We start from the raw sequence: 15,963 nt of genomic DNA, 5'->3' as shown, positions 1-15,963 counted from the left end.
CCGCCAGCCAATTATATAACACTGCTACGCATTGTAGCTATACATATATACATGGGGTTTTCCATATAATTTCCCACAATATATATATACTTGGGTTTTTTCCATAGGATTTTTCACAAGCTGTAGCTATAGATATACACCAGGATTTTCAATAAATTTTTCCACGTGTTGAGCGTATACATATGTACCAGGGTTTCTCCATAGGATTTCCCCATAGGAGAAAAATCCCAAACTGCTTTTATCAGGGTCACTCACCTGACTCGAAAAGAAATACTCTTTCACTATTACCCCAGCATGTTTTTGTCGTTGGGTTGTATAAGCAATTTTTTTTCTCGTTCGTTTCTTTGTGTCTGTCTACATTTTGTTTGTTTGTGCATGTTCGTATTTTGTTTGTTCCTTTAAAACCCAGTTGTCCCTATAAATCCATTTCGTATAACTGCCTACATGCAATAGCGCGTATTGAGGTCATTTCAAACACTGTTACTAAGTTTCCGCCCGGTTGAGGTCAGACACTTGTAATACTGTTGCCATTTTCCCCCATGGTCCAGTACATTGACGTCATCCATGTTCACTTTCCCTTGACCCTATACTGCCCCACCTATACTGCCCCACCATGTTAAATTCCCACTGACCCTATAAATATTTTGTAGTTGTACATTAGCTTGACACTATATTTCTTTTTCACTTTTTAACAAGGAAATCCCTATTACTCAAGTCGCCTCCATTAACTACGTACATCTATGCTACAATATCGCCGAACAGTTGTATCATTTCAAACTGGAATGAATGCATTTGCAAAAAAACTGTAGCTGCTTTTGTAGGAACATTTGAAAGACGCTACAACAAAAAATATGTCTTTAGCAATAGTTGTTCATGTTATAAAATTGGATAATATATTTCATTATGATTTACTAAGTTTTATTTGAAGCAAATATAATTGTGTATGTAAACACTCATGTCTCAACCTCAGAACTATCATATTATATGAATTTCATGCGTTATAAATCTGCATACATAAATCTTCAGGCAGCTGCAGGAATAAAAATATCAGTCATATTCTGTGACATCTTTAGGTATTGTAGTGAGATGATCTGCTGTGTCGTGCCCTTAAAATAACCCTGATATATCTTCAACTCAGGATCAGGATATTTTATTTAGAGGTATCAATACATGAACATATCCTCGGGCGACTGTGGTGATCACGTGATTTCTCAGGACTTTAGTTCTCTTCGACTTTCACGACCTGATGTATATGTGAGGACACGCAGACTTTTAGCATGCTAGAAATATTACTAGCTTAAGTTATTGGAATTGATCAGCATCTTCGTCGTGAACGTCCTATTCATGGTCATCGTTCTCCTCCTCGTTGTCGTCGCCCTCGTTGTCGTCCTCATCCTCACATTGTTTTTAAAGGTAAATGGTTTATGGACAATGGTATTTTCTTGATTATTAGTTATTTTGACAACAATTAATAGCAGACTAATTTTATTTGTATAAAAGTAAATGACTTTCATGCCAGGAATGCTTTCCATCAAATTTGGTTAAATTATGACAAGATGTTTTTGAACAGTAATTTAAAAGTATTTATATATATTGAACAGGTAACCTTATATTTAATGGCGGAGTGGAGCTATCCTCTCAGCCAAATTAGGTCACAATTGGTCCAGCAGTTTTTGATGAACATATAATAGCACTCGTTGACAGGTACGCTATGGATGATGTATGGAGAACAAAGGGCCATACCTAAAACTGACTTGGTATTAAGACCAGATAAACTCAAAATTAAATATTTTCCACACGTTTAATGATTGTTTACTTTGGTGTTCAGCCATTTGACACAATGCTTTAGTAACATAGTTATTGTAAACATTCTATATATTTTTCCATTCTACAATTACGTTCTCCCATTTTCACCAACTTGGGCAAGTTTTGTGGGACTGAGAAGACACTTTGTCTACAACTGATTCCAGTGTGGATCACATATATCTGACCCAAAAAATGGTCATGAGAGACTGTTCTAAAAATATTAATAGCAAATTGCTACTTAAATATCTACAAATTGTATTGTTTTTGAAATTCCGCTTGTCATTTCAGCATTACTGTGAGCCATGAGCAAACATCATGATATCCATGGATGAGCAATTAACCTATGACTGCAGATCAACATGTAAAAAATATACATTGCCATTGGAAGCAGTTATTTAAACAAACTGCCAAAGTTTCCGTGTAACAAAACTAAAGAAGAAAATTATTAAAATATATAATCTATACTATGAAAATGTACACATTTCCACTGCAGGATTCATGGTCGAACTGTTCTTACATTGGAATTCCATGTTTCTCCTTCTGATTTTTCATTGCCCATGCCATCCAGTCAAGTTGTGATATTAAGTTCTTCATCCCTGCCTCAATATCACCATTCAGAGGCTTGCCCTGTTCGTCTATTGCAGTGTGGGCCTGAGGTATTCCAAACGTATTGGATACACTGATACATCCGAGCTCCCCAGTCAAGGCTCGCAGCTGCATGGCGCAACGCACTCCACCAAAAATACCTAAATTATATAAAGATCAAGTCTGGGATGTTTTTAAGGAATACACTGTGAATGCTACCTATTTATTAGTTATAAATTTTTTCAGACGTTTGTACAACTATTAATATTTGCTTAATCTTTGACACTTGAGATATTGGGATGAAGATGTCTCTGATGTAGAGAAAACTGAGGACCGGTCACATAAGAAAAGTAAATAGTTACTACTGCTAATGCCTACAGTACAAATCGAATCAAATCTGAGTTCTCCCAACTGGTTCACAATCGAGGCCGAATGATCAACTAACTATCACAACACAATCTATATTCAATGAGACAAAACTATTACAGTTTTAAATTAAAATATATGGAAGGGGTTTTGGTGATCAGGCTACAACCCTTACTCCCAGTGCCGGATTAAACCCTGTGGAGGCCCTTAGGCAGTCGAAATCTTGGGGCCGCCCTCGCAAATTATCTCCTAATACGTTTTATCAATATTAGTTTGATCCGTTGTCGCCGGGCCCCTAGGCTGGTGCCTACTCTGCCTATCTGGTAATCCGGAACTGCTTACTCCGTATGTGCACTTATGGGAAACAAGAATTTGGGTGAAAGTCTGTCTTGCCTAATTTACTGCTGCATAACACAACATGAATGTTATTAATAATTACACAGAACACCTTTACTGTTACCAGTCTCCTGTAGCTGTGGTAAATATGATTGTACTTAAAACAAATTCCGACTAATGTCATATATGCTCCACTTCATAATTATGTATTTTTCTGCAATATTTCATCTTTACATATGAATTGTTAATAACTTTAAAATTCTAAATTTTAACTTTTAATTGGCACCATAGGACCAGTATTGGGCTGATATACAAACGTACCCACTTACCAACTGAAGCAGGGCATACAAGGCATAAAAATGTATATAAAAATATTCAGTTCTTCAAGATTAAAGTAGAGGTACCATTAATGCAATAAATCAATTGGTCCTTGAGAATACATATGTCATCGATGTATCCAGTTAAAACTTTATGAATCACCATGTGTGTGTGATTTTGATTTTTAACGTAGCTTTAACAATTTTTCAGTCATATCGCTACGATGTCTGCAGTGTGACAGTTTATAGTGATGTCTAGCACTTGGGCATCATGCCGCAGATATGTAGCATAATGTCCCACCCAGTCACATTATTCTGATACCAGGCCGACCAGTCCTAAAACTAACCTCTTAATGCTGAGCACCAAGCGAGGGAGCTGTTAGTACCATTTTGTAAGTCTTTGGTATGACTCGGCCGTGGATCGAACCCACGACCTCCCGCATCCGAGGCGGACGCTCTAACCACTAGGCCACCAGAGTTATGCCATAGTTATTCTAATAAAAGCTCCCCCTCTAATAAACGCCTCCAGCTTTTTTCGACAAAAAAGACATTCTTACGTTATCAAGGCTTATAGATCAGCATATATCCACAATGGTATGTCCAAATAATTAAAACAATAAACGAGTAATCAAATGACTGTTAGGAAAATCGAAACAACTTAATTTACGAACGTTTTCTGTCAAAACGTTATGTATGGTATTAAACGTCCCCTTTCCCCATTGGAAAGTGCATCGTCCCTAAGGCATCTTCTATTATAACCACGTTGCACACCCACACACACGCACACACGCACATACGCACACACCAGTCCATCATTAATTTATACCCGGATAAGTCGCTAACCCACTTTTGACGCAGGGGGTAAGAATGGATCCCACTTTTTTCAATGACAAACGAAATGACCGTCATTTGTTGAATGTTAAGAAAATTTAGATAAAAGTTGGTAAATGAAACTCTGACACATTGTTCATTTTATCGACGAGAATGGCGATTAGTGTCCATAAACCTTAGTCAACATAATGACTTATAACAAGTCCTCTATTTTATTAAGTTTTCTTCATAAAGAACAATTCTCAGTACAGTGTAAACAAATATATAAAAAAATTTGATAAAATTTTGATTAGCGAAAATTTGACTAATGCCAACTGGTGGCAACACTTTAAGATATAAATAACAATCCAATAAATTTTGTCAAATGAAATTTCGGTTTTAGTCGTATATTTTAATTCAGAGTAATCACCATAAATGCAATAAACCCTCTTGTATTCATATTTGCAAAATATCAATCTGTCGTCACAGCTCACACCTATGTTCGCAAACATTTCTGTGGGAGCCTAATCGACTGCTGACTGTTTTGGTCTCCGATTTGCAGAAATATTTGTTGGATTGTTTCAATTAAAAGCAGGCCTGCTTTGTGTTATCACTTTAATTGTATATTTTGAATCAAATCAAATAAAATGAATAGAATACATGAAAAACTTACAAGGCATGCAAATCCTACTTGTATAAGAGGTTTTGGTCACGGTCGTATGTCAGGTCAACTACTTTCAATTGTCCAATCTAACACTGTTATAAACACTGTATACGTAACAACTAAACTACCTTCAATTATCAATGTTATTTTTTAAAAAAATTACGCTCTAAGTATTTTACTAGTAAAACAATTCTACAAGATTTAGTTTCAACATGGAGAGTGCTTGCACGAAACAAATGTATCTAGTATTTGAACAAAAGGAATCTGGCTTTGTTGAACAAAACCAGCGACACAGTACGCAAAGTTCTGCAGGTAAACAACAAGGTGTGTAAGGTGTCGAAACATCTTGCAGTTAGGTATTTCACAATCTTTAAGAGATTGGTTATCTTGAAAATAAAGTAATTTATACATTAAAGCGAACACGTTCATTAGAAAAAGCTGGCTTTTGACAAATATTTACAACAGGATTATAAAACGAGTATTCAGCCATTCCAATGTTTCTACCTCCTTCCAGTTTTTTTCAGTGTTTAGCTGGGATGACACACTTTTAATTTTTCAGAGATCCCTCGGTAACCCACGTTTTTATTTATAGTGCTTTTGGATCCCGTTGTGCGAAGGTTATTGATGGAGAGGTACTCTCCAACATGAAGCCTCCCATCAAGTTTCTTATCACATGTGCTATGTGGGATATCATTGTAAGAAAACAACAATATTGTAGCATAAGTAATAGCGTTGTCTCACACATGCTTTCTAGGCAAGACAAATATTAGATTTCTATACATTATTAAAGAAAAAGTATCAGCTAACCTGCGGAATAGGTGACAATGCCACTGGGTCTCCATGCAAAGCTACTGCAGGGATAATGGTCTACCAAGTTGGCAAGGGCAGGTGGAATGCAGTGGTTGTATTCACAGGATACAAACAGGAAGGCATCAGCAGATTTGATCTGATCATTCGTTTCCTTGAGGTTCTTTGGGGCCTCTGACAAATCCTTGTAGAAATGAAGTGGCTTCTTCAGTAGGGGTAAATCAAGTGCGATGGGATCTGGAAGACAAAATATGGATCCATTATTTACAGAAAAAAGTGCATGCACAAATAGTTAATTGGCTGAGTGATTGAGTGGTATTTACACGACAGGTAAAGGGATATAATGTGTCAAGGTAACTGGAGTCAAATATCTTGCTTAGAGGCACAGCACAGTAGCTGATAAAGCCTTGTCTGTGCTGGATTTGAACCCATACCTCTTCTGGTTGTGAGTCCAGCACATTAATCAATAAACCATATTGCAGTTGTAGAGACTGTGACTCCAAATCAGTAGGTTTTGGGTTCAAGTCCTACTCTGGCCACTGCCACGTTCCATACTAGTTCCAATGGATGCAGCAATTAGTGAGCACTGTACTGTGTGAATCTTGCGAAAACCTGTAAGCTGACAAGACCACTGACCTTAAAGAATGCTATTGGCCCTCTCCATAACCAAAACTGGTCCTACTTTTCATCACACACGACGACAACATGTTGTCAATGGCTTTCATAGTGAGTGCTGGTAGACATGAATAATAGCCCTAAGTACGTTTCCAACTTATTATAACTTATATATGAACAGAACACACTGGGTCGATGACTTTCACATTTATGATGGAAATGGACCAAGTCTGCTGAGTTTATTTTTGTAATGCTATAAGGAAACAATAAAACTATTTGACCAATGGTTTATGATTTTCACTTAGGCATGTAGTGTGATATAATTTGTACTGGATAAGAAAATATCAGATACCTTTCAAAATCATTTTAAAATGTGTGCGCTGTTTTGTTACAAGGAGCGACTTAATACAGCAACATCATTTACGGTACCATTACGGGCAAAAGTGCTGAAAAGAACACTGGTCAGTTGCGTACGAACAACAATAAATAATGTAATAACAAGAGATCAGGTGCATCCGTCATGTTTTCTCCAATAAAAAAACCAAAGGGCTGGTTATTTAATGAGTATGAAGTAGTGATTTATGGCACCTCGGCACAAAAGTGGCTACATGCATTATCAATTAATGAATTTGAGTAGATTCTCAATGAAAACTAAATGAGATATCAAGAGCTTTTCTGCCTGATTATAAACAATTTATTTTCTTTATTTCTTAATCTCCTCTTAAATTAATCAATGCCCCAAACAGTAATGTACACTAAGTTAACAAACTGGCTGGGTTAGTTTGACAGCGAGGCAACACTCAGGTATGTTTTTCACCTGAGATTATGTAAAACATTTGCTCACAAAATAATACATTTCCAGTGTGCCATATCTAAATTTTACATTTGTAATTTTCAATGTCATTTGTATCTGAATGAAATGAACAATTCCGTGTAATTAAAAATGGAATTCTTTCCATTCCTTGTCAATTGTAAATATTATATAATGTATCACTTAATAACGTACCCAAAGTAAATCGCCATTTATATTCTTAACAAAGAAATACTCTGTATATGTACAAAGGCATTCAAAACAGGACAGGTTTTTCAAGTATAAAACATCACAATACAGGGTTTTTAAAGAATTACAAAAAACAACAACGAAAAATACACACCATAATTATGTTTGATTTTTATCTCATTTTTTGCTAAAAATAATTGGCAATATGTTTAATATTTTTGGCAAAAAGAATCTTCTATGAGTGAGATACCATTACTTCGGGTGTGGCAATAAGCAGACTCTTGGGTGGCAGAGGCTTGAGGGCGGGTGAAGAGATATACCATGTAAACGGAGGCCCCAGGATGTACATAGTATGCTGGAAGTGTTTTGAGGGAGTATTACGGGTAACATTGATCGATGAGGGTATCAATATAAACTGTACGTCTTCCACAGGAAGTGCCAAGCAGCACTATATGGTTAGACGGAAACACGAGAGTTCCTGTCTGCAGGAAGTACCTAGAAGCGCTATGCGAATTAGACTAATCCGTGTATGACTGGTTTCACGAAGTTGTTTTTTTGGTATTACAGCACTAAACTGGGTATCATACTCAGACAAAGCTTGGCAGCACTATGTAAGTTATGGAAAGTTTTTTTTCTGGTGGCTGATACTGTTGATCGATTGTGATCATGGCCCAGTTGCAATTAGTTATGCGACCATGTCCGGTTGTGAAGGAACATGGTCATCTAGTCCAGTTCTGGAGGTTGGGATGTGGTATGGCATATTGATCAACGTATCCGGTACATAACTGGGATATAGGAGACTGTAAATGATGCAGCACAGGAATGATATTGTGTGAACCCTTGTGTTCAATGTTTTCGTCTCTCAAGCTATGACTGTCTCATATCCATATTAGTCAGGTCCAACATGTAATGCAAGAACAACAACCATATAAACTTACACATGCTGAGCAGCTGTCCGACAGGTCACGCCAATGTTCTCAATTTGTAAGACAATACAGAGCAGACCTAAATACATTTTGCGACGTGAGTGTCCTGCTTCAGCTTGTAAGAAATCGTTCAGGGTTGCCCAGAATGACAAACACCTACAGAAGAATGCACGTGACCTGTACAGGTAGAACTATATCATCATTATTAATGATTAGAAATGGACGCTAAATAAACAATACGAGTCACAAATGACCCATAGGCATGGGAATTTTACTGCCTGTCGAGGTCGAATCACTTAACCGTCGCTTATAGTACTTACATGTTCAAACTGGAAAGCAAACTGATCAATTCAAGCAACAGCTTGCCAGTAGGAAGGCGAAATGTTTAGGTGCATATACAGATAAAAATCACTCATATGTCGCTCATAGTAAAACTGCATGAGCTGTTCTACCTGTAGGAAGTCTCTTAATGACAACCTGTAAAAGAACATTTAGTGAAGCTTTGTTCCTAAACACTAAATGTATTGGCATGTCAGCCAATAATTTTACCCTTTTAGCTAAACAATTTTAACCTGGGAGGGTTGGATTTGCGAGGTAGTAGTGCGCCCGGGTTATTACGATTGTGTAACGCATTTAACGAAGAAATGGCTTCCATTAGGGCAAGAATCTCAGTCAATCAGATGCGAAAAACATCATTGGTATGCCTGGAACATGCTTGTTAATAAGCTTGTCAGAGAAGTATGAATTCCACGTTTTATTAAAATTGGATCAGCAATAGTTTCAAGATCGATAACAATCTCAGCTATTGGATGGATGATTATTATTAGATAAATGTGTGGGTCTTGCTTATTATTGAATCCGAAAAAAAATCGTGATGATGAACTTCATATCAAAAGTCTGATACATGTCGAGTCAGAAATATGACAAATAAATATGATAGCCTAGATAGTATGTTTGCATTGCACTCTTTACTAATCTGATCTTAATTATATAAGCACATATTCCAAGTTTGCTATGACAATTGGATCAGAATATGGCCTTTCGAGTGATAACAAAAAGGTTGGCAACTCAGGTGCATCATCAATTCATTGATACGGATTGGATCTTGCTCATTATTGAACATGTACAATGTTCTAATGGTTTAAACGCACAGACTTTGCGTGTTGGACACCGGGCCATGTCATAAACTCGATTTTTCGGCCAGGTGAGCTAAAGCAATAATGTTACTGTCCACTAAGACCTTTTAAAGGCAACTGCATGTATTTGATAGCTGGAAACAAAACTGATTTATTTGTAGGATTACCGAAAACTGTGATTTCATGATTGGTTTTCTCCAGGTAGTTCTTGCAAAACTTGCTGACTCTTTCTCCTAAACGACCCTCTCTGCTTGAACCAAGGAAGATTATAACCTTTAGTTTTTTACTTGCATCTGCCATTTTGTTCTTGTTACACGATGGTGAAACTTGTTAGATCAATTTTGGTCCCTGTAATGGAACAAAAAAGAAATAATTAACTCAACTAATCCACTATTCCTCCCAAGTGTTAACAGCTGCATGGGTAAGGACAATAATCCTTTGCCTCTGCTTTTTCATAGAAAATTCCAACATATCGCAAGCATATGCAGCAGCAGTGGTGTCACCACAAGTCAAAGAAGGGTAGACATAGAACTCTGCAGAACCCTTTATTATATAGATGTAGAAAATACTTGACTGAGCTATATGCAGTGTATTCATGTAGTTTTCAAACTAGCTGAAACCACAAGAAGAGAATTTAAATGCATCAAAGACTACTCAAAATTGAATTTTATGCATTTAGTCCAAAATTGTCAACATTTTGATCCTAACGTCCGACTGTCAAAACTTTATAATGGTGTACGATATATACTTATAAGAGTAAGACTGAACACCAACAAGGATCCTAATCCGCCGTAGTATAATGAGCAGGCAGGTCAGGTCTTTGTAGTTTATTCTACTGATAAACAAACTGCACATACCCAGATATGATGGCGCATTATGCAATGGCAGCTCTGGGTCTATGCATTTTGCAGTTGACTTGACTTAAAAGCGAGTAAATACAATTGTCACTAGTCCAAATGAAACGACAAATGTAAGCATAACCCACAGAACTTTGCATTCAAACTTCTGGGACAAGTATGGCAAGATTAGAAAGGTAGGAGGTGGTTAGGCTTGCTCAGTATAACATAGTGGACTCTAAGTCAGTTACTGGTAAGGTTGATTCCATATACCATAGCTGACATTAATGCCAACAATGGCAAGACTAGAAAGGTCTAAGTCAGCTAGTAGTTAGGCTTATTGAACATACCATAGCTGTCATCAATGCATTCAAAATTACAAAAAACAGTACCAATGCGTGTTAATTCTCAGGCGCAATAAATATACGTTCTCTGTAAAGTGGTCTCATTTTATGTTGACCATGAGCTCGTAAATGCGTCGCAAGGAACACGTCAAAACTAAATGGTCAAAAGAATGCTTATTTAGAATACCCTCCACAACCTATCCCCCCCAAAAAAAAATATAAAATAAATATGAGACATACTTTGGTCTTAGATCAGTCATCTTGCTAGTAAGTGTTATACTTTAGTCAAACACAGGTGTAGTTAGCAATGAAATCTGGGTTAGCAGGAAAAAGGATGGCTATGAAAACAGCTGTTTGAAGCTTTCTCCAATTTGTTTGTATTTTACATGTAGCTTAATGCCTGAATGCTTTCGAAATTTTTTTTTATAGTTATTTATAAATTTTCTATCTTTAGCCTTATTGGATGGCCTGACTGCATTATTTGTATACAACGGAAAGGTCTTTATGTTAAAATGATTTCTGTTGCATTTTGATTTAATTATGTTGATAAGTTTTTGAGAAGTTATTTAAAATTGCATTCTCAATTTTTTTTATCTAATATTACAAACGTCCTCATTACACAGGTCTTTTTGCATTCCATAACCAGTTTTTATATAATATTACCAACATGCTCTGTACATAGGCCTGTTTTCTTTCCCCAAACCAATTTTTTTTCTAATATACAAAGACTACTTTTACACAGACATGTTTTCATTCCCCAAAACCAATTTTTAACTAATATTACAAAACATGTAGTCTTTACACGGGCATGTTTGCATTCCTAAGACCAATTTGTATATAAAATTACATACACGTGCTCTTTACCCAAACTTGTTTGCATTCACAAGACCAATTTCTAATATTACAAACATGCTTTTCACAAAGGGCTGTCTGCATTCCTAAAACAATTTTTTATGTATTATTACAAGCATGTTCTTTACACAGCTATGTTACCATGACGGATGTCAATCAGTAATTTTCCAAAGTCCAGTATGTAATTTAGTCCACCTGTGTGGTCAGACAGTACCAGTTTTGTGTACGTTAAGCATACAAATTGACGAAAAATTATTAAAGATATTTTAAATTTATTCAAAATCATGCAGAACTATCTAGTCTCTAGCCTAACACAATCGGTAGCGATTTCAAAGACCAACATCACATAGATTTCAACATACAATAGATGCCTCAAAAATACATTATAATACATACCTATTAATACCCGGAAGCAATCAATGTACCTGTCTTCTCTGCAAATGGCAAGTGGTCTCATTTATACTAGACATGGGTTTCTCAATGCAATGAATGGAACTGGTGCAAACTGGATAGCCACAAAGGGAAGGCGGACAATGTTTCAGAACACTGGCTGACTAAATCAGAAAGAAAACAATAAACAAGAGGATTACAAATTTTGAGGGATTAGAATCACTCACCTGGTCAACAACGGCCTTGAATAATCAAAAACAGGTGCATGTGCCCACGAAGTGAGTGGAAAGGCTATGACAACAGCCATTTGAAGGTTAGTCTATATTTAAAACAAGCTTTGGCTATTTATCAGTTGTATAATTTATTTACAGCAGCGTACCTGCCGTAACATGACATGTCACCCATAAAATACAATTACATTTTCAAATTCAAAATTGCGGGACATGGTTATGTTTCAAGAAACAATGATTACAATAATCCAAGGGAAAATTATTTGACCACCACTATACATGTATGTCCAAAGCATGTGGTCTTGAAAACAGTAATCGGTCCTGCTTGTAACCCATGAAAAACGATCCTCAAGGCAGTTTACACAGCTGATTATCATAGAGTGATTAAAAGGTAGAGCGGTCAGATTTAAACAACCACCATTCCACAACAATTACGCATCACTGCCTTGAAAGAGACTGTTTAAATAATTATTATGAAAGATTATTGGCAAAGATGTGATCCGTGGTTGTTTCTTCAAAACTGAATTTTAGTCCATACATTAAATGCAAAAGACAATTCTTTTAGTAGCCAGGATAGTAAATCAAAATGCGCGGAGCCCAGCAAAACTAAATATTGGAACACCTGCATGAAGTGTAGCAGCAAGGGGAGGGGGATATGTTTGCACAAACTGCAAACACCATATCGACATTACTCATTCTCGAGTGTACGACATCAGTCAACATTTCAACACCACGCAGCATATGTGCCATGCACATCAATTTAGATGATAAAATATAATTTTCTATGCTGAGATGTTTGAACAATAATACCATCCAATCTCACAATGTGTGCCAAAATCAACACAAATGACATTTGTATTAAGTTCAATAACCATCCCCCACAGCAAACTGGTGAGAGCAACATAGGCTGAATTTAGTTTATAAAATATTCCATTGTCTAATAGATTTTAAAGACAGAAACATGGTATTCATTTTTATTTAAAGTATGTGTGGTTGTGTGTATGTGACTGAGGCACATGTGTAGTGATAACATATGACCATGCCAAGCCTACCAAATAATTTTTGTTCGTAAGTATGTTAAAAGCTTCGAAGAAAACCGATATGTTACTTTATTTTTAATCAAATTTGAATTTCCAGGAGTAATATAGTTTTATACAAAAAGATTGTTTATTCATAGTTGGTAATTATCATGCAAGCTGACACCATATTGCCCTAACAACCCCAAGCAATGTCTTGAAAAGTGGCAGGTACGCAGCAGTATCCTGGACAGTCGGTCTGCATTTTGTGAGCATTTGGAAAACGACTTCAAACAAGGAAGCTTTCTGTAAAATTTGGTTTAATTCTGCTGGCAGAAAATTTGCGTAAGACTGCATTCTTTCCCAGAACCAATTTTTATCCGAGTACTCTTTACACAGACCTGTTTACCACGATCCATGTCCACTACTAATTTCCCAAGGTCCAGTCAGTAATTTGAGCCTCCTGTAAGTTTTCATACCATCACTGAGATTTGGTCAACAGTTTCAGAAATCAATTTATGCATATGGTGATTTCTAGTGCCAACGATTTTCTAACTCCCTCCATCCCTTTCCATCAACACCAAAATATAGTAGTCTGCAACAATGATGCAAGGCTAACATTTGTCCAGCAAACCTTTAATTCTATTGAACCTTCTATATAATTTCTAGATGGATCTTCTATATCATTTGTATTAGAACCTTCTATAACATTTATAGATGGATCTTCTATTTCATTTCTATTAAAACCTTATAGTAATATTTCACTTCTGTTTGGACCATATCATGCTATTGTGTGTGATCATATGATCATAATCCCTACTGTCATATTTTATATGTCAAGTTCATCACTACATCAAATTTCTGGGATTCACGTGTATTAGACTCACTTATAACCATGCAGATGTCGAATCCAATGCAGTGTTAGCATATTCTAATCGAAGTGTCATTTGCCTTTCCTGTGAAAATTCTCTCGAAGGTACGGACGATCAACAGAATGAAATCAATTTACAGGAATATAAAATGAGATCATTCCTTATTTTACCTACAGAGTGTCGAAACAATCTCTGATGTTTTTGTCAATCACAAGATTTGTTTCTTCAAATTAGCAAACAACTTGACCTTATCCTGTCACTGTCTCAGAAATTCAATATATATATATATATATATATATATATATATATATATATATATATATATATATATATATATATATATATATATATATATATATATATATATATAACACCCCGCAGACAACTGTCTTTTATTTTTGTATTGGATCTGCTATACATTTCAAGCTCAGTTAAGTTTCAAGTAGGGTACATATTGTATGATTGCAACACGTAGATAGTGACAGCATGAGATCTCTAGACTTTGCTTTGCGAACCTCATTCTAGCATGGGTCTTTGGAAAGGACTGGCAATCTACTGGCCGAAAAGAAATTCCAGGAATTCATGATCAAACCCTTTCTCTGGGTGTCAAAAATATCCTGGATAACAATAACAAGAATTTCAAGATGACCACCATGGTGGCCATACAATTTTCATTTAGAACGAATAAGATAATTCATAATAATTCTTTCGGTGAAAACCTACGTTGACATGAACAAACATTCTAGTGGAACAGTAGTAACAAGATATTCAAGATGGTCACCATGGTGGCCATTTTGGATATAAGAACAGCACCATTTCGATATAATTAGAAGTCTTTTAGTGAAACCCATGCTGATATGACATCTATTCAGGAGTAGTAATGAAACGAGGTTCAAGATGGTCATCATATTGGCATTAAATGCGCCAGATTCAGCATCGTTTTCATTTAGAACCAACTGGACACGAAGAAAAGTCCTCAAGTAAAAACCACATGTCAATATGACTTTTCGTTTAGAAGAAGCAATAACAAAATTTCAACATTGCTGCAATTTTTATTTAGGACCAACTAGATGCAGGAAGTCTTTGGTGAAGACTTCATTTTGATATGACAGTCCGTCTTGGGGGTGAACCACTAAACAGATTTCAAAAGGAGGTCAGATAGGCATAATTTTCATTGAAGACCAATAGTCCTTATACAAAAATATTCTTGTGAAAATCCCAAGCTTATATGACTTTCCATTCACGACATATCGTGATAAGGTTTTCAAGACGGCTGAATGGTGGCCATATCTGGAGGTTCGATCAACACACTTTCATTGAGGACCAACTAGACATTATCAGAAGTCTTTCAGTGAAAATCCTGTGTTGATATGACCATGAATCCTGGAGAAGTAGCAATGAGATCTTGAAGTTAAATACTGTTGAGGCCATATTGTTTGCTTTGTGGCATCATATTCATATATGACCAACACAACCCTGAGATGAACACGTGTAACGTTTCATGTCTATCTTTGAGTAGTTTAGGAGGATTAACTAAAGAAAACATGGACATCAGACCATCTAGCATGTTCTTCTGATTTTTGACCAGTATAGTTAATTTCTGTTGGGTGTGTACAGTTGATTATGGCAGGATGATCTCATCTCTGGTTTTTTGGCAATGTTACACAAATGCATGAACAACAAATTGGGGAATGTCCTGCCTTACTTAAATGATTAACTGTCTGCTTAGTAGCTTAGGTATCGGCCTGGATTCTTATTTTCCTTTCTTTGATCAAAGTTGTTGTCATTACTATTCACTGTCATTGCCACAAAATACAATCATGCCATTAACTAAAGTCTTCAAGGGAATGCAACTTTAAATTTTTCTCTAGTTGAAACAATGGCATCCATATTTGATACCAAATTGGTATCATTTATACAACGTCATAGACCTTAATAACAAAATACTTGGGTCACATTTGGTCACATTCTGGTGAGTAGTTTAGAAAAGAAAAATGTTTTCAGTTTTAATACATGGTCATATTTAATGGGTGGATCAGCATCATTTCATTACAA

At 36.1% G+C, this 15,963-nt stretch overlaps 1 protein-coding gene across 1 annotated transcript; it reads right to left on the bottom strand.

The window, feature by feature from the left end:
- Window positions 1–964: 964 nt before the first annotated feature.
- Window positions 965–11,941, bottom strand: LOC149780056 (uncharacterized). The gene is made up of 4 exons (XM_089936308.1): window positions 11,797–11,941; window positions 9,536–9,716; window positions 5,692–5,928; window positions 965–2,552 (listed from the first exon to the last, which is right to left on the bottom strand). Exons 2-4 carry the CDS (start codon window positions 9,666–9,668, stop codon window positions 2,320–2,322), a joined length of 603 nt encoding a protein of 200 aa, XP_089792434.1. The 5' UTR covers window positions 9,669–9,716; window positions 11,797–11,941; the 3' UTR covers window positions 965–2,319.
- Between the last annotated feature and the right edge of the window lie 4,022 nt (window positions 11,942–15,963).

The sequence above is a fragment of the Sinohyriopsis cumingii genome, chromosome 16 (assembly GCF_028554795.1).
Source record: "Sinohyriopsis cumingii isolate HCF-2022 chromosome 16, ASM2855479v2, whole genome shotgun sequence".
Taxonomy (NCBI): Eukaryota; Metazoa; Mollusca; class Bivalvia; order Unionida; family Unionidae; genus Sinohyriopsis; species Sinohyriopsis cumingii.
Note: the sequence above shows the minus strand (reverse complement) of the source record. Positions and strands in the feature narration are given on the sequence as shown.